Source organism: Pyxicephalus adspersus, chromosome 2 (genome assembly GCF_032062135.1).
Source record: "Pyxicephalus adspersus chromosome 2, UCB_Pads_2.0, whole genome shotgun sequence".
NCBI lineage: Eukaryota > Metazoa > Chordata > Amphibia > Anura > Pyxicephalidae > Pyxicephalus > Pyxicephalus adspersus.
The window spans coordinates 125,629,908-125,657,488 of NC_092859.1; the positions used below are offsets into that span (position 1 = coordinate 125,629,908).

Consider the following 27,581-nt stretch of genomic DNA (forward strand, 5'->3'; position numbering starts at 1 on the left):
TAGAAATCTCCCCAACTAGACCCAGATGGAAGAAAAACAAACAAAATAGGGGAAAACATTTATTGTCATCCTCTATTCTATCCAAAATGACTTCAGATACTTTATTATCAGATTCCTGAATAAATGTACATTCATATACAGGAAGTCCTGGCCATGAAATAGTTATAGGCGGGACTCGGCCTTGGAGGGGTTAACCCAAGCAGGGCATTATTTGTCAGGGGGCGGATGAGGAACCCTGATAGGCGCGGTTTGTCACGGTGACGTCACACTGAAGGCGTGTCTGGCTGTTTCCTTCCCTCATCGGATAGAGCTGGTCGGGACACCGGCGGGAGCTTCCGCTTTCCCCTGGAGCGTGAGGGGGGGACGTAGCGCCAAGAAGCCGAACCTTGTGGACGCCAGCTGGGTCAATGTGTGATTGCTGACAGCCCGCGATCATGGCGGCTATACGGCTTGTGTTCCTGCTCTCCTGGGCGGCCAGTTCGGGAGGTGAGAGATGGGAGGGAGAGTCCGGGGCCGCTCCAGTGTTATGGCAGCCCGGCTATCCCAGGAGAGGGGGAGGGGGAGGCTGCTGGGCTCAGTATACAAATGCAGCATGTGTGCTCAGTGACAGCACCACATCACAGCCATTTTCCCTCCATCAATTACTTTGCCAAGTGCACCGGGCACATGGCCAGCCTGGCACTGCCTGCTGATCAGTGGTGCCCCATGTTTACCTTCCAACTTCCCTGCTATTCCCAGCCCCATGCACCCACTCTGTTCTGGGGGCTTCCATTGTTCTCTGATTGACACCCACAGCTCCTTTGTTGTCATTTGTACACCACAACTCATGCAAGGGGGTCATGTGCCACCCCCATAGATAACAAGGGATCACACAGCGCTTTACTTTCATTTTTATTGTTGGCTTCTTTTATTTCTCTTCCATGCCCTGATTATTCTCTGTTTGTGCTGCAGCGTGCTAGATAAAGGGGCTGATGGGAAATGATGGGGGTGGTTGTTGTTGTTGGATACGGTCTACTAGTTTAATTTATTGTGCTGCCTTCTGCCGATCTTTGTGTTTTGCAAGTGATCTTTGCTTTAACTGTATATTAAATATTTTTATATTCTGTATGATGGCATTTAGCTTTTTACTTTGCATGTGTACATTCTGGCATTTATAAGCATTTAGATCTGGGGTTCTCAACCAGGTTTCCTGTGGTTCTCAACCAGGTTTTCCAGAGATTGGTAGGGATTTCTTCAGCAATTTGTACCTCCCAGGTCAGTTTAGATGACACCAATGATCTTTTTAGCTATCTGTATGGGTGACATTCTTCCCACTGGCCAGCAATGTGAGAGGCATTCATGCCACTGACCACCATGAAATTGTACTATGAGCTGTGGATGTGAAAATGATAGCAGGGGTTCCCAATGTTATAAACATTGAGAAACAGATTAAGAGTTAGATTCCAGTAATATTGGGTTCTCATTTTTTTAAGTGCTTTTGAAGCTTTGTACTTTTCTTCACCCCCATCTGAACTCGGCCCTGTGTCCCTTAAGGTTTCATGACAATGTTTTTTTTTTTATATGACTGGTTTACCTCAATTCAGCCTGTCACAAACTTGAAAGGTCCTTGGCGGCAGTGTGCTTCAAAGCGAGCATCTGTAGAATGACCTGGCACAGTGTACAGGAACAACGGGGACCAACGTAGCGGGATGAAAGCAAAGGCATGGAATGCATCGCTTAAAATATATCATCTTAAATATTCTATATATAAGTAAATCAACTTTTAGGAAAAAAGGAACAATGGAAGCTCCATAATTCACATTTAGGTCTTTGTACATCGCTAAACACTCTTACATTCCTATAGCAACCTTTTGTAATACAGGTAGTCCCCGGGTTACATATGAGATAGGGACTGTAAGTTTGTTCTTAAGTTGAATTTGTAAGTAAGTTGGAACAGGTACATTATTTCAATTAATGCAATTAGGACAGATGTTTGTCTCAACATAATATTAGGCATTGAGGTGTCAGTTACTGTATAAAATCCTCACTGTGAGTTAATCAAAAACAACATTTTATTGAGCTTGGGCATTCATTAACTTTTGGAGCAAGCTGTGCTTTGATATGCAAAAAAAAAAAAAAAAAGCTACAGAGTTTGTCTTGGTCATTAAAGAGTTGCAAGATGTATCAAAATAGCTCTCCCCACTAAGACCATCCACAACCTCAGCTGTGTTTAGCAAAAGATTTCTTCTGCAAGTCACCTCCAAGCCTCAGTCCTGCACACCAGCGAGCAGGGAAACCTCTATTCGAATAAAGGAGTTGTCCATATGTCAGATGTCCTTAACCTGGCGACTACTTGTATTGGATAAAAACAAAAACAGGAATTCTTGGCTGTAACAATAAATTTAAACTGGTTGGGTGACTTAATTCTGAACAACTCTACCAGCAATATGATATTGGCTATTATAGTCATTGGGGGGGGGGTCACAGTCATCTAAGCTTTTTGTATTTTGCTCATTTGTTTTAAAATATGCAGTTAAGTAAACCTAGAAATAAATGTAAACAGATTGTGGAAAAAGTTTTAATAAAAGAAACCTTTACTTTAATAGCTCCCTACTCCCCCCTCTCCTACTCCACATCTTAGGAAAAAGGTAATAGGATAATATTAAGCACGGTACCCCTTGGGTGGGGCAAGGCACTGCCTTAATTTAATTCTTCTCCAGAAAGTAATTCTCCGCTACTCTGGCTCCATAGTGGTAAATTGGAAGGAAATGATTTGGACCAAAAATATGCAAAAAAACCTCAATGGCCAATGTGTCTCATTGATTTTGCTGAAATATTTCCCTCTGATGAGTGAGTGAAGCTTTTTTATATTTTTTGCCAAAATGATCAAGCTGTATTACCCAATAAAAGTAAAAAAGCCATAAAAATGTTATCCTCCTAAATCCCTCAGTCTATGTGCTCTATGTGCTTCTGTTTAAAGGATTTCTTCCTGGTACATTGCATAATTGGGACTAGACAAACTGCTTGAGGCTTGCAGTTCTGTTATTAAGTGAATGAAGTTGAAGGAAAAGAATACCTGGGGAAACTGTTGCTTAACTTTGAACAGCTGGGCTACCCGAAGGCATGTGATAATAGAAACAGAAAAGACTTCTTTTGGAGTCTTTTCTAAGTACTTCAGACTAGTAAAAACTGCATTGCCACTGTTCATGTGGGAAACAACATTAGGTAAGTGGGCTGGGGAAGAACTCTTATACCTGAGAGTACAGCTAGGGTAGGTATATTATATATAGGGCTCAGTGCATGCTGGTAGTTATAGTCCCTGGTGGTATAGAGGCCATACTGAAACTTTTAATCCTCCAGCCCTAAAGCAAACCAGAGATCTGGTTGTCTGTCTCTCTCGGGAGCCAGCATTCATCCTGATTCTATCCATCCTGGATTTTTACATAGACTTTTTATAATCTGTGGAACTCCTAAGGATCTTGGGGAAACCCTGCAGAAACAAAAAAATTTGGGGTCCTTCAAAACAACGTTGCATTGGTATTTAGGTGGAAAATTGCCTCTGACCAAGGCAGTTCTTCAGCCTCCTTTACAGACAACTAAATAGACCTCTGGTGTAATGCTACCGGCTGTACCAATTGGTGTTGGTTCTGGAACTATGTAGGTTCCATTAAAAGGAAGCCATTTAAGCTAAGCTCAGGAAACGCTTACCTAGGATTTCTGGAGTTCTATGGAACTCTGATTGAGAATGGCTGATAAATATTAATCGCTGTCTGGGATCTCCTAGGACTCCCCTGGCAAATGTAAAGAAATGGAGAATTATTTATATATAATCTCGTTCTAAAGAGGAGAACATACTGTGTGTTCTGTGTTCAGGTACACTTTACCATATTCTATACTTAAAAGCCAAATATGAGATTGCACTGACCCATTGCGGAACATTGCTGTACAATTACTGAAGTGAGGAATATGTGTAAGTCGTTTGTGGGAATGTGTGATGTTGTTAGATTTTAGGAAAACTAACCAAACTGAGAAATCTAAATTCTAGAATCTGGCTGTGTATATTTTAGGACAGTTACTTGTATATCCAAACCAAATTACGAAAATGACTTGATGATGTAATGACTGCATTTTTTTAAGACATTATCGCTGAATAACACTTTATATTCTAGCGTGACCATATTCACTCTCTTTGGAGAGGCTTTGGTTACCACTTTTCTGAATTAAGCTACAAATCTTCATCTCCTTTAGATGGAGCTTGAGGGGGCTGCAGGAGTATTTGTAGTTTACAGAAGATATCATGGATGGAAGATAACATTGTATGTACATCCTGTTCAGCTAAAAGGAAGTGACTAGGACTTTTTGAGACGATTAACAGGAATTGTCCTTACTTACTGAAATGATTCCATCCAAAGGCAAAAAAGCTAGAACTAGTGCACCCATCATATAGGTTTTATTCCCCTTTTTGTCTATATTATGGTGCTATGGAGTAATGCGTATAATACATGTATGTATGCTCTGTATAAGGGTTTGTGCTGAATATTCTCTTACATTGTTCTTCTTTACAATTCTGGAAGGCGACACATTGGAGCACATGCTAACTGTCCTCTAGCACGGTTTCACAGTCTGTACAGAGTCGTTTTATACATTAGGGAAAACAGAACTTGTTTCATTGTGTGAGGGGTCCGGTAACTGCAATTATATATTCAAAGGAATAAAGCGCCATGGATAAATGGACAGACTGTCAAATTTCTAGTTACTCATACACAAGTATTCAGCACATGAATCAGAATGCCCGGTCTGAATACTGGTCAGGGTCATAAAGTATTAATGTCATTGGATCAGCATGACATAAAGGTAATAGCCATAACATCCTATATTTCCCAGAACGCAGTTTGATGTTCATAATTTGTAAAGGCATGCCATGCTTAGTATGGCTTAGATTTTCATTTTTGATTCACACCAAAAATGCTTTAGGGTGCAATTAGAAACCAAACTAAAGACTATCTAAATCCAATAACAGATATTACATTTTATTCAGTTTACCAGTCCTTGGTGTGGTGCTGCAGCAGCATTAATTTTCTTTTTTTGCAGGCCAAGAACATATTCAGTGGCTACAGAAAGAAAAAATGATGAACTTTAATAAAAGAGGTTATCGAATCTTCGGGCATTTTCTTTGTTTTCCTGGTTCTGTGCAGTAATCCAGTGCAAAGCAGGGGGTCCAGGGGGTCCCCCCCCCCCCAGTTATGCATTCTGCCTTTTACAATGTAATAGCTAGGTTTGCAAAGGATTTGTGCACACAAACACAAAATGTTATCTGTTGTGTTCTTCATTGTCTCTGACCATAGCCCCCCCCTCTTTGTAACATAGCCACCCAGACACAGGAAGTATCATTGAAGGATTACCAGGTGAAATGGGGGGAGGATGTGAGGGTCTTTTGTTTTTGGTTTTAGAGACTCTATAAAACATTTATGATGCATTATTACAGGGATGACTGGTGCTCTTTACCACTTATACATGTGTCTGAACCGGATATAATTGAATCTGTACCTGTTGTTCCGCCCTGACTTTGTTGCATGTTATTGTTTCTGCAGCGCATTTTGTGAAAGATCAATAGAAGTATTGAATTTAAAACTTATACGGACTGAAAAATATCAGAACTTTCTGGAGTGATGCGACATATACTTACCTTCTTGGTCCACTCGCTTCTGCATGGACCATTGATTTAGCAGATGAATTTCATTAAAGTCTAGAATGAACAAACTTTATTGCTTTTAACGTGGAGGTTTGTTGAGATGCAGTGGGAGTTGGATTGCATTTATAGCAGAGCTGAAGAGAGCAATAAACTAAATCTTAATGATGCATTGTCTGCAGCACTGTGTGTTTGGGTCCTGCTTCCCATGAAGTGATTTATATATTGTGTGCAGCAAGAAGGCTGCTTCTAATATCATCCACGTGACTGCTGTACACATTGTCTAGCTCGCCCACACATGGATTCAACGTAAAATATCACCACAGACATTGTAAGACTCTACTAAAATACTTGCTTGCTCCTTCATCATTTTTAGCACAATGCAGGATCTTTTTGTTCACAGTTTGAAATGGAAGTAAATTGAAATCGGCCTTTGACACGCAATGGTTTTACTTAATAAATACTATACAGCCTTGTTATAGCTGGATGCTATAGGTTTTTTTAATGTACCATTATAATATGTTTTAATTCCTAACCTCAATTAGCTTTATTGGCTCAGTATGGTTCTGGGATTGTATATAGGTTGCTTCTCTTTACTGTACTCTGATTTGGTGCTCCTAAATAAAGGAAGGTTTGTGTTGCTGTTGAATTGGATATTGACTTTTTGTATGTATACTTTTTTTAAAATTGAACTCCACTGCCAAATGCTGTTGGGAAATTGCACTATTACATGTCCAGCAATAGTTGAAAACCTACTGGCTTGTAGTTTCTTGTGTGCTCCAATCTAGAGTACATGGATGACTGTAAGATGGCAGAAAACCTTTACGATAGTATATTAAAAAAAAATAAATATATCTATATAATAAAAATGTACCTAAAAAAGCAGAACTAAACCCTGTTATACTCGCCCTGTGTTCAACCCAGACATTTTTTTAAGTCGGTTGGACAGAAAACCTAGGTAGGTGGCAGTCTCTGTATTGTGACCTAACTATTCAGTAACTACCCAAAAACAGCCGGGTGGTTACTGAAGAGTGCTGGTTGGTGGGCCTGCCTAAAAGAGGCCCGGGAGAACACTGCTCACCTGTCCCTATTCGGTCGCTGCCACTGCCACCTTCTTCCCTTTTCTCTTCCCATCTCTGGCCATGTTGATTGGCTGGAATGATATAACTCCCAAGAAGGTGTGCAGGAGTTTCCTCAGTCTCTCCCACCTTAAGGTAAGCCGGGATGTGCTGGGTATCATGTAACACATGAAGCGAGTCATCGGACAAGTAAGAATGCTTATTGCAGAAGACATCACCCGTCGCTTTTTGTTATAAAGCCCCGTCTGGTCACATATTTAAAGATTGCGTTCCTTCCTCTGAAAATGCTAGCTAAAATAAGGACAGCAGGTTAATGAAGACACTAATTGATCCATTGTGGAGAGGTTGCCTTCTTTGCTCTCTGTCCTAGATATGCAATAGGATGTTATTGGAAATCCTCTTTTGGTGTTTACTGAAACAAGTGTAACATTTTTTATGTATGTGGTGACCATGGCCATTATTATTATTATTATTATTATTATTATTATTATTAGGAGATGAAATTCCCCATAGATAGCAGTCAGTTTTTAAATACTTGGCCCCGTTCAAAAATGGTAAGTCGCGTTGTTTAGTAAAGATGATCATAAAATAAAAAAAGAAAACGCAAAGAAATGCAATCCTCCTGATGAGTAATTTGCAAGCAAGTATTAAAATGATTCCACTGATCTTGTCTAATCATAACAATTCGATGAGTGGTGCTATTACCGGATTTCAATGCTGAAAGGACATTGTTTACAACAAATCCTTTTCATGCATGTACTTTTTTATTTTTCCTTTTCAGGTTCTGCTTTTCAGTTTTCTAGGGTGAAATTGCGTTTAACATCACTGCACATATACACATCTAAGGCTTTAGCACTTGTTCTCTCTTGTTAGGGGTGGGGGTATGTTTTTCCATCTTGCAACAGACTTCCTGACATTGATCCCATTAAAGGATACAGAAGGCAGCCTCATGTAACCTTCTTTGCTTCTATTACACAAAGAGGATGCAGATGTTTTCACCCCCGTTTATGGGGATTTACCTTTACAGCTCAGTATTATGGAAGATGACGGACACGTTAAAAATAACAACATGACAAATTAAATTATACAAAAACCTGTGACTTGTTTTGTATGGTCCTACTAAGTTCTTGTAAGTGAATTTGACAGGAACTCCCTGTATGCAAGCTTGATGTAAGACTGATCTCTATTGCCACACCTATTATGTTCTCCAATCTGAGGAGCTCTTTCCTAATTCTATTCTGTGTCACTCTTTTTCATGCAGTCAAGCACACTTGAAGATTTGTACTGGTGACAAAGTCTATTCTTCCTCTTCATGACTGATGACGGGTGCTGGTCGCAGAGCAGCGCCTCTGACACAATGCATTGCTGTGAAAACACTTCTCTTCTGCATCTTGTGTTCCCAGAAGGCATGTCAGCATAGGAGGGGCCACTGACTCATCTCACCATTGTTTTATTCTTAGTAGCTTTGTCCTGGACAAGTGGAAACCCAGTTCTGATAGCTTATTGCATGCTAAGCTGTCATATCTGAAACATTGCTATTCTAACTTGACAAGGTTATCTCATTACATGGGATTTATATCTCATTGTGTGTAGGGAAATAAATGTTGCATTCAATAACTTGTTTTTATATTTCTTACTCTTGTGATGTTGATGGGTTGCTGCTGTACTTCATTGCTCTTACGTTGGGTAAATAGGGATCATATTCTTGGGTCATGGATTACCCACAGCCTTCTGTTTCTGTGGGTGAGAACTTTATAATGTTGTATAAGAATGGAGGTATTATGCTACTCACAAAGAATAAATAACTGTAGTCCCAATCATGTGGCGTTCACATGACTCATTTCCCTTTGGGGTAGAAAACCTACGTACGGCTAAAATTATATTTAGAGAGATGGCCATATTGTTCAATGAACTTTTTTTTGTGTAGTTATGTAATGTAAATTTTCCAAATTCCTGTATAATAATTTGGCGCAAGCAGAATAATTTGAGATTTGGGCACGTTGATTAGATTTGCACATTCATAAATTATTTGGATAAACTAAGCGTTATCATTCATATCTAAGTAATTGTAAATGGTTGTCCTTGTTTGAAGATGTGGCTGTGAAGGGATAGTATGTTTGGCCTTACTTAAAACCGAACTAAAACCTGTGATATTTGCCTGCCCATGTTCTGTCACAGGGTGTTACCATTTTCTTCTCTTCTTGTGATCTTCGGCCATCGTGATTGGCCAGGCCGGGATGACGTAACTCCTGTGCCGGAGTATTTTTGGTGAAGCTGGAATGTGCCCGGTATACTGCCACCCAGCGATCAGCTGGATAAGAATTCCTATTTTCTGCAATAAAGCCATTCTTGTTTACAGATTTTTAAAGTGGTGCTTTAGTTAATGGGAATCTGCCTTTCTGGGTTCATCCAAAGCAGGCAATCTGACGTGTCAATGTGCATTGAAAGATCTTTTTTTTTTTTTTTTTTTTTTTTTTTACCTTGGAGGAAATGCTGGCTGTTTTCCATATTGTCAGAAACTATTGCATACGATTAGTTGGTTCTGATAATAGGAAGTGCTGAATACTGCATGTCTGTGTGGTCTGATTGTTCCAAGCATTAAATTGCATTCCTTGCATGTACTGGGTTATATGTATACCTTAGTTGATGAGCTTTTGTATCAGTTTGCATCAGATGGGTTTTATATTCTTACAAGGCTATGGGAAAGTAAAACCCACCTGGAAAGGGTCAATGTAGATCAGTGAATTTTGAATAATATAAGAATCTGCAAACAAATGTCAAGCTTGTGTGATATACAGAATTCCAAAAATTGTCATATAGGCAGGCAGTTGCTTCCTAAATAATTATCCTTATATACTATACTCTTTGATTCAACCAACATACACACATTTCCTTGAGATTTTTTGGCAAGTTATGAAGTCAAGTGATTGCATGTCATTATTATTTATTGGAAGTTCGCATCATGGCTTGGTCACATCAGACGAGGCTAAGGCTGCGTACTGATGTGCTATAATTGTTGTTGGAAATGATCTTTCAAGATCCTTTCTAATGACAAAAGACTGTATGATTCATGAACGAGCGCTGTACATACAGCATGATTCTGCTCTATGGAGAGTGGAGAGGGAGGATGAAGGAACGGCACCCCACTGTGCTCTTCCCCCTTCACTTTCATTATGATTGTTCACTGTTCGTGGATCCATCAGGATGGATCCATGGACGACGAGTGTTGTACACATGCCAGATTCTCAAGCGATATCCGCCCTCAGGTGATTATCCGATGAGAACTATCTGACGTGTATACCTAGCCTAAGTTTCAGTTTGCTATGTGCACCAACTTTCCATACATCATTTAATGTTGTCCAGTACTCTATACAGTTTATCCGGCGGATTTCATAGATTGCTAGATTGGAATAAGCCATGTGGCACCACCAAGGAACATAGGAATACTTGCTTCCTGTACAGACTCTTAAATGTTGTTGCTTTAAGATGAACCATTGTGATCATTTGAGGAGAAGAACTAGCATCTATACAACTGTTGCCCAACATCACATATTGGTCTGTCCTACTGATTCTCTCCATGACGGCCGGAAGAATTGCTGCAGCTTTGAATTTAGGTGACGACCGCAGCAGAATGCCTCCTGCTTTTGCTCCCCTCTTTCCTCTGCAAAGAACAAAAAACCCTGTCTGTACAGAACTCATTTATTCTTACTGATAATGAACGATGGTTTCCAGTGACTATACATGCATGGTGACCACACCTCTATACACACACCTCTACCTTGTACCTTGGGGTGTCCTGAACAATGAGGTACCTAGAATGTCCTAATGATAAGGTTTTTCCATTAAACTGGTATGTCAAAACTCTTTTTCAAATCCATTGTGTGTGATGTCAATACTCTACTACACAAATCAGGAAAAATAAAGTTGTTTGTTTTTACTTCTTTGTTTTTAAGTTAAAAACCAAATCCAGACAGGTTTTTGTCTCTCACGTTTCCTTCCTCTTTCCTGTTTTTCCAGTGCATGTGGCTTCCCTGCAGCCCTAGAATTCTTTCTAGCAGTCCCCATGCAATCTTCCCAGTTAATTATTCATGCCTGCAATTTTATTCCCTTTCATAATTCTGAGGTCATGCTTTCCCAATTCTTCCCCCTGGAATTGCTGCACAGCGATGGCTTTTGTTGTGGTGGATATTGTCTTTTCATGTCGTTTTTTAAAGTTACTTTTGGAAAATGATTCTGAAATTGTAGACTCTCGTGCACTCTGATTAATATAAAAGGGAAATGTTCACGTGTAGGTTCAAGTAAAAACTATTTTTTTTTTTATTATAGTTTTTTGTTTCTCTGTATACCTGATTCAAGTTTTGACCCTGATGTTTAGGGCTCCCGTATAACTACTGGGGACTGATAAGTGAGGGGTGGTAAGTGGCAGGCTAACACAATGCAAAGGCTTGTGTTGTTTCAAAATCTTGCAGAGGTGCAATTTATCCCCCCCCCCGCTTACTTGCAGTCCTTCAGAATGCCTGAATTGGCTTTAAAAACAAAGGTGGTGAGAATCTGTTTCAGTTCAGTCTAAGGCACACACGTGCAATCATTCTCATTCAAAAGGATCTTTCATGATCCTTTCCAACGACTGCACGATGCATGAACGAGTTCTGTACATACAGCACCGTTCTGCCTTTCTGCTCTTTGGAGGGGGAAGGGGAGAACGACAGAGCGGCACCCCGCTGCACCCTCTCCCCCTTCACATCCAATAGGATCGTTCATCATCCGTGGACCCGCCAGGACCGTCGCTTGGACGATGAACGACGAGTGCTTTACACATGTAAGATTATCGTCCGATTTAGCCGGTTATCGGACGGGAACAGTTTCACGTGTGTACGTAGCCTAAGGAGGTGGTTGGGGGTGATAAACCGCTCCCAAATACTGCAAGCAAATGCCTGAACAAAGAGTTTAATAGTGGGGTAGGTCTTAGTCAAAGCCCAGTTCTAGCCAATTACTCGCTCACCTGGCAAATGGAAAGTCTTCCCATCAGGACAATGGATAGCAAAAAAAATAAAGGGTGCCTACAGATCAGGCATTCTGACCTTATTCACTCAATGTATTTCTCTCAGCAGCAACTGACATCAAACTTCCATCGCCGGCTTCTGAAAACCCTGATCCTCTTAATTTAATACTTTCGGTGACCAACTCAATGCTTTGCTGAATTCCTTCATGTGTTAGTCAACAAAGATTTTTTTTGCTTTTGTGAAAATAATCTTGTCATATTGGTTTTTGCAGACTATTGTCAGTGACATCTAAGAGCGTGTTTATATAGTTACAGGCATTGTGCTGATTACACAGAACAACAGGGGGATTATTTGAGGAGATGAGCTTGGTGACAGCCAGCTGATTATTTGCACTTGTGCCCCCTGCTTGGTGTACGCAGCACGGACGCTTGAAATTGCTTCTTCTAAATGCTTTTTAAATGTTCAGACTGAAGGTATGATATTTCACTTGTCCTAATTACCTTCCTTTTTGCCGTTTAAGCCTGTTTTAGAGCTCAGATTTATTTTGCACGACAACTATTCTTCAAACGGCATTTAAAGGCTGTGTACGGAACTTTCTGTGTTTATACATATAATCCTTATATAAAATATGTACATGCATTAAAAGCAGACACTACCCTTCTGTATGCTCATTTGGTTTAGTTCAATGTTGAACAGGATAAAAGACTGGTGGGATAGTGGACAAGTCAGGTAGGCCATGTTTCCTTTAACAGAGCACCCTGCTTGGCTGAATGTTGGCAGATTATTATTATTATTATTATTATTAAACAGGATTAGCTCTAAAGCAACCATATCCAGATAACTGGGATCTGTATAGGTATGTCAAAGTGTATGTCAGGACAATATAAAAAAAAAACTAAATTATATGCAGTACATCCTTGCAAAGCATAAACATTTTACAGGTTTTATCACTTTCAAATGCCCTCCAGGTATAAAAAAACTTTCTCTTGATCTATAAGAAATTCTCTTTATTATGGGGGTTGTGGGCTCAAACCACAAATTTTTTTCCCTGTGTTGGCAGCCCTGACCTGGGTTCTCTGTGACTCTTGGTTTGAGCTCTGCAAGTGTCACATCTAAGAAGCCATAAACTTTTCACTTTTTATCTTGGGTTAATATTATTACACACTATTTATATAGCACTGACATATTACATAGTGCTTTACAATGCCCATAGTCTTGTCCCTCAAAGGGGCTCACAATCTAATGTCTCTACCATCATATGTCTTTATTACAGTCTATGGTCAATTTTGGGGGAAGGCCAATTAACCTAACTGCATGTTTTTGGAATGTGGGAGGAAACCGGAGTACCCAGGCAGACACAGAGAACCTGCAAACTCCATGCAGATAGTGTCCTGGATGAGATTCAAACCTGGGACCTAGTGCTGCAAAGAGTGCTAACCACTGAGCCACCATGCCACCAGGAGTCTCTTTCCAGACCTGTACCATGGTCTGCCTTTTCCATGAAATACAACAGCATTTTGGGTGAGGTTGGGGCCAGATATTCACTCTGTTTTGATCCCAGTGTTTGTCAATGGCTAAAAATGGTTCCTATATAAAACTTCCTGGGAAGGTATGAACATATTGCTTTCCTCATAGCACAGCATCGCCTTCATCACCTCCCACTATTGCTGATGAATAGATTTCACAGCCATATGGATAATGCAAAAGGAAATATAGATTTGTTAGCAGTGCATACATGTTTTTTTTTAAACTTATTTTTAGTGTTTACATTAACAATGTATTTATTGCTCTGCTTTACATTACTTACGATTTTCTTATTGCTTGGAATATGTATTTTTTTCTTGTTTCTAGGGGCAGCCTAAACAGTATGTTGGTTGAAGCTACAATGTTCTGAAATTATCACTATTGCTATGATTTACAGAAGAATAGTGACCATTCAACAGCCTTCTGTATTCTTTGCATCTCTAAAATTAGATGTTTTACAATGTATTCAGATAGAAGACGTCCATCTGAAGATTGCAGTACTCATTCTTCTCTTAGTAACAGGATAGAGCAAAGTGTGCAGAGGCTAAGAAGCTCCTTGCTGTGTGCTATATGTATCTTGCATTTGGCTTGGCTTTATTTTCTCTTTGTATGAAATTAAAAGCTTTCTTGGTATTGTAGCCGCCTTTCCTCATTCGGCTTTTTTATACCTGCCATAAGATTTGCTCTGCAAATATAAACTGCGACTGATTAATATATTCATCTTTTATCGAGCTATGAGTCATCTGGTCAATAACAAAACACTTTTCTTGACAACTCCCACACATGCTGTTAAGTAAAATTGTCAAAAATGCAAAGTCTTTTACTGATAAATTCTACCGACCCCAACATATTTAGGAAAATAGCTGCATTTTCTTTTTCATAGCTAATTTTTTTTTTTTTGTTTAGTTCTGGTAAATAGATAAAAGTGTTTCTACAGTCTGTATATTAAATTTAGCAAACTTTGCAAATTTTGCTATACAGGTAGTCCCTGGGTTACATACGAGATAGGGACTGTAGGTTTGTTCTTAAGTTGAATTTGTATCTAAGTCGGAACAGGTACATTATTTTATTAAATGTAATTAGGACAGATGTTTGTCTCAACATATTATAAGGCAGCATGGTGTCAGTTACTGTATAAAATCCTCACTGTAAGTTAATCACAAACAAAACAGACACAAAATCACAAAAAAAAAACTTTATGTAGCCTAGACATTCATTAACTTCTGGGACCAAGCTGTGCTTTGATATGCAAAAAGAAGTTTTCCAGTTGCAGAGTTTTTCTTGGTTATTAAAGATGCTGCAGAAAGAGCTCACCCCCTAAGATCACCACACAACCTCAGCTGTGTTTAGCAAAAGGTTTCTTCTGCAAGTCTTTCAAACCACCCCTCCCCCCTTCTGCACAGGAGCGCCGTTCGTATCTAGGAGGGGTCCGTATGTCGGATGTCCTTACCCCAGGGACTACCTGTATATTTTAAATATACCACTAAGTGGTTAAATAGTTATATGTGTATTATAGACTGGCAGTGCCTAAATGTACATAGTGACAAGGAACCTTTTAGCATTGATGATATTACCTGACACATATAACTTTAAAATTGGTGAATGTGTCATTTTTGTTCACGAAACTCAAGAATAAAATTATGTTTGAGATATTACACCACTTAAAGTGTCCGTGTCCTTTAAGCACCCTTATAACTTTTTGAAACCCAACGTATGGTTTTTATCCCTAATTCTTGAGTTGGGTCAGCCCAGTGCCTCATGCCCTGTGTATCCTATGACTGTGCACAGGCTTTTCCATTGAGGTAATGGGCTTAGGCAATGTACACATGTCAGATGGTTCTCGACCTATTATCACTTCAGGGCTGGTATCAGACGGGAATCTGACGCGTGTACAGTGGCCAACCGACGTTGTTCATGGATTTGTCCTGGTGGATCCACGACGACAAACATTTGTAGTACAAGTAAAGGGGAAGAGAGCACAGGAGAATGAGCCACTAGGGAGCATAAAGGGCTTGGCATTAAAGGGAACCTGTTCCTTCACCCAGTATAGACAACGTCTGGTTCCTTTAATATAGCCAGACCAAAGACCTTGTACAAAAGGATGTATACAATGTTATTAGGGATACCCGTATGCTCATTCATAGAAATATTATTTAATGCCAAGTCATTTGAAGCATAGCAGCTATCATGCACAACTCCTACAATGTTAACCTTTTTTCTAGTGGTAATGATTCTTCGAGCAAGTTCTTCTTAATGAATTCTGCAGAATTAATCCCTCGCTGATTGGGGTAATCCTAACGCAAGTTGCCTTAGCAACTAGGGCTAACTACTTTACTGATTACATAGTAGCAAGCTTGTGTGGAGAAATGAAGACCTGCTTTTATAGTATTACCTTCAGAAAGTAGTAGCTGTATCAATAAATGAAAGAAGAATCTTAAAGTGAACATGTCCATACCACAGCTCTCAACGAGCTCCACTATCTCTTTCTTCAAATACTTTCTTTTACAAATATGTGTAGATTTATCAGTTCTGCATAATATGTTGGTGCTCTATAAATACTGTATAATAATAATATTAATAATAAGTTTGATAACAGTCACACCTATGTTGGCTCTCCAGCTCCCCCACGAAGGTCAAATCTGTGCAGCATTTTTATTCCTCTTCTATTGTGTGCTGTCTGTTGATATCAACACTTTCTTGTTTAAAGTTCATCCATCTCCTTCCTGCCCTTATTAGACTGATCTTTAATCAGCAACACGTTTATCAATCTGTCTGTGTCAGACGTGATGTTTTTGTTAATGTAGCTGAAGGGAATGAAGATCTGGGTCTGGTACTGAACAGGTATAAGACTCCCCTGTATAGCGTTTTAATTTATGAACAAATTCACCATATGGAACACACCAGAGGAAAATAAGTTTTCCATAGAATTGTAGATCTTGACTTGTAAGACCGCAAAAGCTATTTACCCATGTTGTAAATTAGAAGTAGGCAAACTCTGGCCAGTATTCCAGTCCGGCCTAATCCCCCCCTAGTTATTTATCGTTGGATTCGATCTAATTGATTTGTTGCTTATCGCGAGTTCCCGCAATATCGAGTTCCCGCACAGTAACCCTAATTACTATGCCTAAAGAGCAGAAGCAAGGTGCAACTACCAGTCTCCGGAAGGTTGACCTCGAACGTCGTGTCTTCAACCATGAATGGGCTGACGAAGTATTCTTCGTCCAACGCGGGAACAAAGCCCTGTGTTTTGTGTCCAACTACACCAACAGCAATTTCAATTGGTCGAATCCCAAGGGGCATTTCGATGCCAAGCACACGTACAGAGACTATACCGCGGATGAGTGGAAGACTGAGGCTGCACGCTTGCAGTCACGGTTGGAAAAAAACTTTCTTTGAATCCCTTGTTTCTTCTGGCCTAATGTACCTTCTTGACCTCCTGAAATGGCCTAGTAGTCCAAAAAGTTTCCCAACCCCCTGTTCTAAATGGTTACACTTTGGTAAATTTGATGCCAACATGATGTAGAACGGGTGAAATCTTGAGAGAAGACATTCTTGCAATGGACTAATTGTCTTCCTGTGGCATTTTGCTTGCTCGGAGGAGTCTACATGGAATGTGGGTGATGTTGCAGCCAGCAATGCAGAAGATGGTGTGTAGTCCTAATTTTTTTTTAAACAGATGTTTTTCACCTAAATATAGTAGCTTGATCATTTGGTGGATGGGTCCCAGCTAATGTTAACAGACCTCATTCGCTTTTTCTTTCATTGATTTGTTCACCTTAGATTTTCTATTCATTCAGAGTTTCATTGCTTCATTCTCTTAGAGCTCTCTACTTGCTTCTATCCCAATGATCACACAAGAGGTTTTGGTGAATTATCCCAGGGGTAACATAAACAGCAGTACAAATGTAAAGATTTTCTATTTAACTTCCTTTTATATGTTTAAAATTCACCACTTCTGTAAGTGTTGGTGGTTTCTATCCCCTGCTGCATGCTGTGGTTCATTCTCCTGACCTCTACGTTGTTGCTAAGCCTGTAGTGATGTAAGGGTCAGAAGAAGAATCCGTATTTACCAGTGGGTGTCAGACACCCAGCATATATAAAAGTGTTAACTGCCAATAAGACCAATGAAAGTAGCAGTGCTGGAACAAAGGGAGGGCAGCAGACACTGACAACTTGAAATTACATTCTACCTTTCCAGTGGCAAGGAGGTGTGTAAAGATTCTAATAAAAACTTGTGTTTGCATAACTGAAGTTGTTCTGTCTGCTTTAAAAAAATATTTATAATGTACGTTATCTTAAAAAAAAAAAAATGTTTTTCTCTGTGCGCAGCTTATATATAAGGAATACACATGTCTACAGGGAAACAGGTTTGTTCACTAACAAATCTCATGTGATTAACAGGTCATAGTGGCGATTATGTGATCAGGAACCACACCAGTTAAATTGTGGTCAAAGTAGGAGACTGAAAAGCTGTCGGTACAAAGTTTTTTTTCTTGCAAAATTACTTTCATCTTTAAATTTTAAGTCCTCCAAAAGCAAATGCAGCAATTTAAAGCTGCTCAGGGTTACTTCCTCAAGGCACAGAAAGTTTGGGGGTTACTTCAAACACACAACATTATTAACCCTAAGCTATCTGTACTTTTTTCAAAACGCACAATCGGCTGGACCACACAACTGTACTCTTTTTAAACCTGTTCCCTTCCCTACTGTCACAATCGACATCACCATTAAATGTACATACATTCCATTTTTCTGTGGCATTAATCCATTCTTTACTTGCCTTATGTAGTAGTCCATACAAGAAACATTGCTATTCCACGGTAGTGCTACGACTGGCTCAAGGCATTTAAAAAATGACAATTACTTTTAGAATTGTAATGTACCTTCTAAAGGGAAATTTGGGTTTGTAATTTAAGAGAGCAGTAAAATAAGAAAATCTTTAAACTAGAATATGAATTTGTGTCCTGTGACTAGGGAACAAATGTGTGGTACTTAGTATAGCATTTGACATTAAAATATATACTTTTTAGTATTAAATGCACATCTGGCTTTATGGGTGTGATAAGTGGAATAAAGTTCAAAACTGCTATGTGTTGTTAGGCAGGAAGGGAGTGTCTGTCATTGGTACAGAGAGATTACAGGCAATCAGATTTCCTACTAAAAGCATTCATCTGTGTCTCACACTTGTTTCTGGCAGAAAGTTTTCTTTTGCAGTTGCATCAGTTTACAACATGTGTCGTTATCAAATGTATGATATTTTTTTTCCTTTCCTGTTAGCTGTTCTAAACAGCCCTGATAGACATTGTGGGTTTGTTACTGCAGACCTGTAAGATGTCTTTGTGGTGGGAAGGAAGGGATTGATAAAAGAAAATAATCCTGCCCTGAGTGTATGCACACTAGTAATTCTGCCTTTAACCCCACTTTCTTGATCTTTATTCTTGTTCCAAGTCAATGATTCTAAAAGATGGAATTTCAGCAGTATTTGTGTTTTTCTTCCATATCAGTTTCATTTAAAGCCCATCTCTCCAGTCTACCTGGTCCCCTATTTACGCATGAAGATATACATACCTAAATCTTTCATTCAGTTTTCTTGACATTGCTGCTTCTAGGATTGGGGGTGCACTGATCCCATTTAGCTCCTGTGCTTTTGGTGCCTGGGTATTGATGCCCCCCTTCCTAGTGTAATCGCTGCTCATCTTCTACTTTAAGCAAAGGACCTGATCACTGACCAGCCGACAAGAAATGCTCCCATCATGGAGGTAGTTATGTTATTCGTTTCATTTGTCTATGGTTGTCATCTAGTTTAGCCGATGAGAGCTGGATGTCATTCCTTCAGTTTGGCCTTGAGGTTGATTAGGGGAAGGCTTTTTCCTAAATCTTAATTTCCAAAAGTCAAGTTTGTCTTATGTTAGGAAGTATACCCATGTCAAATTCATGTGGGGTGGGGTAGCCACTACTCCACATACCGAATATATTTCATGGCTTAATTACTGTATGAGTTTTTGATACACAAATGGTGTACAGGGGGACATTCTGCCATCTAATCTGTGGTGGAGACCATACAGGTCATGGAAACTAATCCCATTGCTTCCATAAAATGTTCATTTACATCTAAGGTTTCTGTTCTTTCTGCTTGTGTGTTGGGTAATGTATCCTTTTCAAAATGTACCAACTGGAACCATTGTGACTTGCTGCACTGCAGGTAAATTGTTCCCTACTGTAGTGTAAGAAAAAAAAATCCAAAAATAAGGCAACCTTTGTTCATTGTGGTAATGCTCAGTAAAATATAAGTTTATACATCTGGGTATTGTGTACAGTATTTCTTTGCCTTCAATGAATAATTTTCAGATATAGGAACTTGAAGAAAGTGACCTTATTTATGTTTTATGCGAAGGTCTGTACCCGTTTTACTTCATTAATAAAGAAGGTGATATAATTTTTGCTCCCTCTACAAGGTCAGCTTTGCAAGTGGTGACATGATGAGATGATTAAGACAGATTCAGGTAGTTATAATGTAGCTGTATGCAAAATATTACTTTTTGGATTGTATAAGCCGCTACTTTATTACATTACCTTTGGGTTTCAGGAATTGCACTTGTACAACCATAATGTATCATAGGTTGTCATTGCTAGCTGCTCGGCTGTGTCTGGGTTCAGTGTTACGAGTCACAGACCCACACCTAAGACAAGCATGCAGCAAATAGGTAAGATGAGTCACAATTCTTTATCTTGCTTGTTTCAACTCTGCAATCAAGAAAGTGCCGATGTGGAAGCAATAACATGACAGCCAGGTAGCTGGAATTCTAAGAAAGAAAAGGGCAGCTGTGGCAACCTTCATATATCAAAAGCCATACAGTCAGGTTGAAGGGAACAAAAAAGTGAAAGTAGAGAAATACCTTGTTTCGTTTTCCCAGGACTGAGTCTCCGATTATCCATTTGCTGTATCATTGGGCAGGAGAACTTTCACTTTAAAGCAGAACAAAACTGATTTAACTCGCTATCCTCGTTCTGTTGAAGGGCACCACCACAGTCTTTCCTCTTTTGAAGGCTGTCTTAGGCCACCTAGAATGGCCATGCCGAGGTGATGTAACTTATATGCAAGCACGGGAGTTCAATTATTCCCGGCATTTGCAAGGGAAAGCGGGTAGCGCTGGGTTTCCCTGGTGCATGTGCAGCTCAGCAAAATGTGACAGGCAGGTAAGAATAGTTATTGCAGAAGGGACATCACCTGTCCCTTTCTACACATTACCCACCTTCTTGAATCACCCGTCACCCAAAAACAAGTTGTTCGACTTAAAGAGGGCGGTGTTTATATTGAGAAGGTCCAGGGTAATTAATTTTTGGCGTTTTGGGCTTCTATCTATTTATTCGTGGCAGAATCGCCATGTATTTTAATTCAAGCTGCAGATTAAAAATACAAAAGAAATAAACATTTTAAAGGCCATGTAAGTGACTGAATTTAGATCTACTGTTGTAAGGTTGCTTGCACTTGCCTTTTTATCTGCTAGCGTATGTATACATCTATATGACTTTAAATTTTTTTTTTTTTTGCAAAGAACACATTGTTGCTAAATAAATGCAGCACCATGGATAGCTCTAAAAAGAAATGAGGGTCTTCACTTTAAAAATGCAATCTGTAGCTATAAAGGTAACTGTGAATTCCATTGTAAATTCCTTCACTTTTTATGTTTTAGGAGACAATTTAAAACAAATACAGATATATGTATACATAGGTTAAAAGTATGGTGACATTAAATTGACTTCATTCTAGTCATGTCACTTTGACACTGTGCCCTGCCAATGTAGTTTGTCACTTTCTTTTCTTTGCAGAATTGCTGTGAATAGTTTGCTGGCTAGAAAAGAATATTTTTCAGGACTTCGGTATTTTCTATGCACTTTTTACGCATACGCTAATTGTATTTGGAGTTTTAATAGGGAAACATAAATTACGGCACATGGATTCTTGTTAACACAGATAACAGCATGGCCTGTTCCCTTAAGGCATTTTCCAGCGTCCCTAGAACACAAATTTACTTTCTACTAATAATAACACAGAGGGCACACCTCTACTCACATTTCTCTATATTATCTCAGAAATTTCTCTCTGAGAACTTGTCTTCAGCCAGGCAGGAGGTTAAAATACAAATTACTGCAAGGCACAAGGTTGCGTGATAGAATTAATCTGCTTTAGGTATGACACATTGTACAAGTTTTTTTGATGTAGGGCACCAAACATAAATACTCTATTCATTCTGCTAAAGCCTTAGCTGCAGTCGTCTGCTTTAGTTATGGGTGCGGAGAAGGCATGTCATACTAGGGGACACATATTACCTTTCTGAAATAGGTTTTTTGCACTTTGCAAGTAGCCATATACTGGTAATTAGAATTGTATCCTACAGCATTTATCCCAGAAAAATAGGCTGTAATGTATTTCCTGAGATATTTAGCTGCAAACTAATGCAAAGGCGTCTTCCATTTTATCAACTGTAAATCCGCTGGGTCATCTTTTAAAGTGTATCTAAAACTAAGGCTGCGTACACACGTAAGGCTTGTCGTTGGAAAGGATCTTTCACAATACTTTCCAAAGACAAAAGACTGAAAGATGCATAAACAAGAGCTGTTACATACACCATGCTGTATGAAGGGTGAAAAGCGTGCCTTCACTTCTATTGCGGTTGTTCGTAGATCTGCCGAGACGGATCCATGATTGATGTCTGATGGGAGCTATTCGCATGCCACATCCTTGTCCGATACCAGCCCTGAAGCGAAAATCGGATGAGAATCATCTGACATGTACATGGATCTAGCTCAGCTGCTACCTGTGAAGTGTCTGTGCAGTTCTGATGGTATCTTCTCCTCCTGTGTCATTTTTTAGTATCTGTCCAGTGCTCAACCCAGAAATTTTTTTAAGCCGGGTGGGAAGACATTGCAGGCGGATGGCAGCCCCTGTATTGTGACCAAACTCCTAAGTAACCACCCAAAAACAGCCTGGTGGGTCCTGAAAAGTACCGGGTGGTGCGCCCAGCTAAAAGGGCCTGGGGAGAACCCTGCTGTCTGTCATTTGCAACCCATATTTAATGTACAGCCATGCATATTATGTTGTGCTATACATAAATACTTTTTTAATAATCACAGGATTTTGGCTTTGTCATATCCATGAATGACTACTGTACACAGGAAGTTAAGACTGTGTTTAAGCAATGGGCACCATACTATAGGGCAAAAATTGGGTTTTAAATGAAGGTTTACCATCTTTCTGCACCAGCAAATAGCTGCATAAGGCCAAACCACCATTTTTCCTGTTTTTTTTAATGTAGTTTCTTATATTGTACTGGTTACATTCCTTCACCCTGCTGTGAGTTTCCAGGTCAACTATGCCTAAAACTAATTTTTTAGTTTACCAGAACACTTGATGTTCCCATTAACGTTAGCAATTGTTAGAACAGTTCTTGCTCATAAATATAGTATAGTATTTTTTTATTGAGCACTCGTTCTGAGATGCATGTTTGCCAAAAACAATTGGATTCCTTTGTCTGGTAACAATAACTTCATGCAGATAGTTTTCCAGTCTAGTAATTTAAAGATCTTAAACTACCCCTGATGCTACTGTTAGATTATTTAAATTGAAATGCTTAATGCTTAGACTGGAACTAGTGGGGGAGGAAATTCCTGTAAAGTGGACTCCCTGCTATTGCGGAGTCTGCTGCAACCTGATATACGATTATTTTGATCAGCTCAGCTGTAAAGCTGCTTCCTTCCAATACCTCACCTACACAGTTACTTCATTGGTGAAATTTATTTGGTGGGTTTCACTATAGAACATTAAAATAACCAGTTATTTAATGAGCAGTGTTTTGCTGTAACAGCAAAAATTGTTCTTTTTTTGTGTAGGACATTACATTTGTTACACATTGCAATACACACAGCAGATTTAGCTAAAACCATTCTTTTAATAAAGCAGAACTAAACCCTGTTTATACATCCTTGCCCCGTTGAGTTGCAGGCACAACTATCTGTCTTCCTTGTTTCAATCTTTGGCCAACTTGGTTGTCCAAGCTGGAATGATATAACTCTTGTGTAGGTGTGTGGAAGTTCATTCAGTCCCATAAGCCAGGATGTGTGGGGTTACCAAGCCACCAACAAACATGCTCATCAATTTTGGTGGGTGAAGGGAGAGACCAGGCTGGTGAGTATGTGTGTGTTTTTTTTTTTTTTTTTTTTTTTTTTATAATAATGCTAAGAACTGCTTGGTTTCATTTTTTTAAAGTTAAACTAGTTTTGTATGTCCTGATTAACAAATGTTGAGAAACGTTATTAGTTACCTAGTATATAACCAAAGTCTCCTCCTGTTTTAAACATTTATTTGTTTCAGCTATTCTGCTGTACATGAGGGACTTTCAGTTACTCGGAACTCCTATGTTTATTGAGCAGGCTTAAGTGGGCTTCGTCCTACTCATGTTGCTAACTATATTGTATATCCCTTGCCTGTAGCTCAATAGTTATTTATAAAATAATAAAAAAAAGAAAATTGGTTTCAGTGACCTAGGTGATTCAAAGACTTGTGAAATGAGAAAAAGCAGTAATGCATAAAAATTGGTGTACCAGGGTGCTGGGCTTGGTTAAGCAACCAACAGACATGTGCTTCATGCACAGAAAAACAAAATAAAAGCTGTTCATTAAAAGAATTATATGTGAATCTTTGTATATATCTGTATTGGCCTAGGATTGTCCAGGGTTTGTGGCTTTTGGCAGCTTAGTCTAAATGTAAGATGAACCATTAGATTGTGATATCTTTCCAACTGCATGCTTTGGAATAAAAAAGATAATTTTCATGCACCATAGCTATATGGTCAGAGAAAAACATAGTGACGTGGACTTTATTAAGCCCATTAGGTCATTATCTCACAAGTGTTACAATCCGGTCCTTGTATAGTACAGCCAGGTTTATAGCCTTATCCATACTTCTGCTCTCTGATTAGACCTAGCCATGTGTGTGGTCTATGCATAATCCTGTATGTGCAGAAGGAGCCTTTTCGCTCAAACAGAAAAACTTGCTGATCTCACTGCAAATGGTTTTTTTTCCCATTAAACGTCACCCGATCTTACGCCTGCGTCGAGTGACGTAGGATGAAGAACCCACAAGAAGAGCAGAGGATGGTGGTGCCCGGAGCACTGGCTCCAGGAGGAATGTTGGGACGACGTGGGACCTGATGCAGGACAACCCTGGAGCGATTGAACTGCACTGCGGGATTGAAGGTAAGTGTTTTTTTTACCTTTTCAGTTTAGTTCCTCCTTAAGGCTCCAGAAAAATGTCTACCTTCTCAATTTGATACTAGTAAGAAAATGGGGATCTCTTAACAGCAGAATTACTATTACTGAACCTCATCCTTACATGACCTGAAGCAGAAATCACCGGTTTTAAAGTACACCTGTCAACTTGTTGCACAAATAATGTTACTAAGAGTGAAACCAAAAGGAATGAGTGGCAGTTAAACAGCAAGAAAAAAAAAGCTCCACAATGCCAGAAACAACCAGATCACTATATATATATATATATATATATATATATATATATATATATATATATATATNATATTCATTTGTCCAGAAAAAGTAGTCGCCTGGGGGAATACAGGTCATTTCTCTACAGACGTGCCACTCTTCCCAGGCTACACTCCCACTAATACTATCTGCAGCTCTGTAATCCTTGTGACGCTTTCAATTCTAGATCACTCACATAGTGTGGTGTTGCCCTTTTTTTTTTCTTTCTTCTTGCAGTCATTTTACCCTTTTTTGACTGCTGTTTGATGCTCTCTGAATCCAAAGTTTAGACAGGGAATGATTGATTGAAATTATTGTCTAGATGTATTTTATTAATAGTGTCTTTTTTTTTTTTTTGCCACTTTGACTTTGGATTCTGGATGCACATCAATGAGATATGAAACTTGACCTATCAATTTTATGATGCAGTATGTCATTTTCTCTCCACGCAGACCCTGCCTCCACTCCACCACGTTATTTATGCGTTTGTCGGTCTGCGTGGCATCTCTTTTCAACCAGAACAAAACACAAGCCTGTTATCAGAATGCCATTTCTTCCTAGCTGCTGCCAAATGAAATTCAGTCTTTCACTTACCTAGTAATTGTGAACTAAATGCATTGCTCATTTGAGTAAGTTCAAGACAGACGGTGTACAGACAGTCGCAAGAAATGTATTTTTATTTGAAATGGGTGCAGTGATCCACCCTGCATTTTAATAAGACAGTTTCATTAGAAAGAACAGGTTAAAATTACCTTTTGTTTGACTGGCATGGGATATTTCCCATGTTTGTATGAAAGTGGACACTAGAACTTTTAACGGTGATAGTTGGCTGTTGCCTCTGGAATCAGAATTTTGTGTAACCTGGAACAAGTATTGGCAAGTAGATTCTGACGCAGGGTGCTGCCATCTTCATCCTTTTCCTGAAAACTATTTTCAGTCATTTGTATTGTTATGGATGACATAACTCCTGCAGAAGTGCCTAGAAATGCATTTATTCCTGGCATTTATTATTATTAAACAGGATTTATATTGTTTTAACACAACTTTTCAGATGCCTACCACAAAAATTCTACAATATTAAAAAAAGTAAAATACCAATTTATCATGTGATGTTTAAAAACAATCAAACACAAACAGCTTGTTATTAGTACATTTTCATCAATACATTACATAATACATTACTTCTATAACATATCTTTGCATTCAATTAATCTTGTACTGTATTTTATCGTCCTTGACGCATTTCACCCGTAGGCTTCATCAGAAGGATACAATATGCCAGTCGGAACAATTTCATTTTTTCTGACGTTTAACTTGCTCACATTCAGTTTTTCCTTGAGATATAATCGAACACTATTTCCAAGACCAAAAGGAAATATACAGCTGTGCCACTGTGACCCCTCTTTTGCATATCAACGTATTCTCACCAATGTGTAAAGTGTGACAAGCAAGATTTTAACTTGTAGCTTCCACTTAATTAAAATTGACAACACTCGCCACTTTGTGGGTGATTCAATGTGCTCCCATCGTGGTCATATCTGCCCGCTCAGCTCATGAGCAAGCTGTGACCATGATGGGAACACATTGAATCACCAACAAAGTGGCGAATGTTGTCACTTTTGATTCAGTGGAAGCTACAAGTTACAGGTTAAAATCTTGCTTGTCCACTGACATGTCAAGTGAATAAAACTTAGGTAGCAAATGAAGAGAAGTCCACCTGATTTAAAAACATAGGAAAAGATAACTTTTTTTTTTTTTTTTTTAAAGAAAAAACAAAAACCTTAGTTACTTGGAAAAGGAATGATCCAGTGTTTAGGGCGTATTTTACTTTTTTGTTTGTTTTCCCTGCCTGATAGCCAGATGTTTGATTCAATGTTACACCCAAATTTAAATGGTTGGGTATTGTCTCAGTGATTTGTGAAAGTTTACTTTTTCCTTCTATACGAGCAAGCTGCAGGAAACAAAGTTTGAACTCTAGCAGTTCAGCTCAAAATTTGCACGGAGGAAACTATGTGGGCACATTCATAGCTTGGCATCCCTCAGAAAAAATGCTTGTTGTCAGATTTTTTTTGTGGATCCAGTAGTTTAGATGCCAGGTCACTGACTTGGATTCTTCAACTTGAGATCTACCTGTGTTTTCTGTGAAGGTAGCTCAGAAAATTCCGAAGTTATCAGACAGTCCCAGACAGTGGTAGAAAGTCCCAGTGTTTGCAGATTGAAAGTTACACAATGACGGCGTGTGCATTGCTGCCAGCACAGGTTTTTTTCTTTTAGGAAACAGAATTTCTGCTGTATGGACATATCTATTAGAGGGTAAAAACACTCTAAAATAGGGATGTTTTAGGCAAATTTGAAATGTAAGCAGCAATCTCTATTTTGTAATCCTAATTACTCTTTTATTTTTATATATATATTTTTTTTTTAATTTGGGGGGCTCCATTATTCACTTTAATTTTTTCAGGCCCGTTAGAATTGTATGTAGCTGGATATGAGCTGAATATAGATAGCATAGGGCAGATAGACATGAAGTTTTTCCCCCAACTGCTCTCCTGTATTTGTGTTGTTACTGCAATGGTTTTTCCGTAGTGGCAGCTCATAGATAGTCTTGTGAAGTAAGATAAACAAGGTGAGCCGTTGAGTCATCTAGCTTCAGTTTAGTTTGTGAATGTATGGTAAGTGATAGGACAGAATATGCGGTAAGTGATAGGACAGAATATGCGGTAAGTGATAGGACAGAATATGCGGTAAGTGATAGGACAGAATATG

The 27,581-nt window shown here is 39.0% G+C and overlaps 1 protein-coding gene and 1 long non-coding RNA gene across 2 annotated transcripts in view; both read left to right on the forward strand.

Annotated features, from left to right (window-relative positions):
- Positions 1 to 289: 289 nt before the first annotated feature.
- The window catches only part of ADAM10 (ADAM metallopeptidase domain 10), a 93,128-nt gene continuing 65,836 nt past the window's right edge, over positions 290 to 27,581 (forward strand). The window contains exon 1 of the mRNA XM_072402319.1: positions 290 to 486. Within this exon, the coding sequence (XP_072258420.1) occupies positions 435 to 486 (52 nt within the window). The 5' untranslated portion in view covers positions 290 to 434. The remainder of the gene's footprint in view (positions 487 to 27,581) is intronic.
- Positions 26,568 to 27,581, forward strand: part of LOC140322180 (uncharacterized) — a 1,271-nt gene continuing 257 nt past the window's right edge. Inside the window, exon 1 of the long non-coding RNA XR_011919163.1 lies at positions 26,568 to 27,563. This is a non-coding gene — a long non-coding RNA (uncharacterized lncRNA). The remainder of the gene's footprint in view (positions 27,564 to 27,581) is intronic.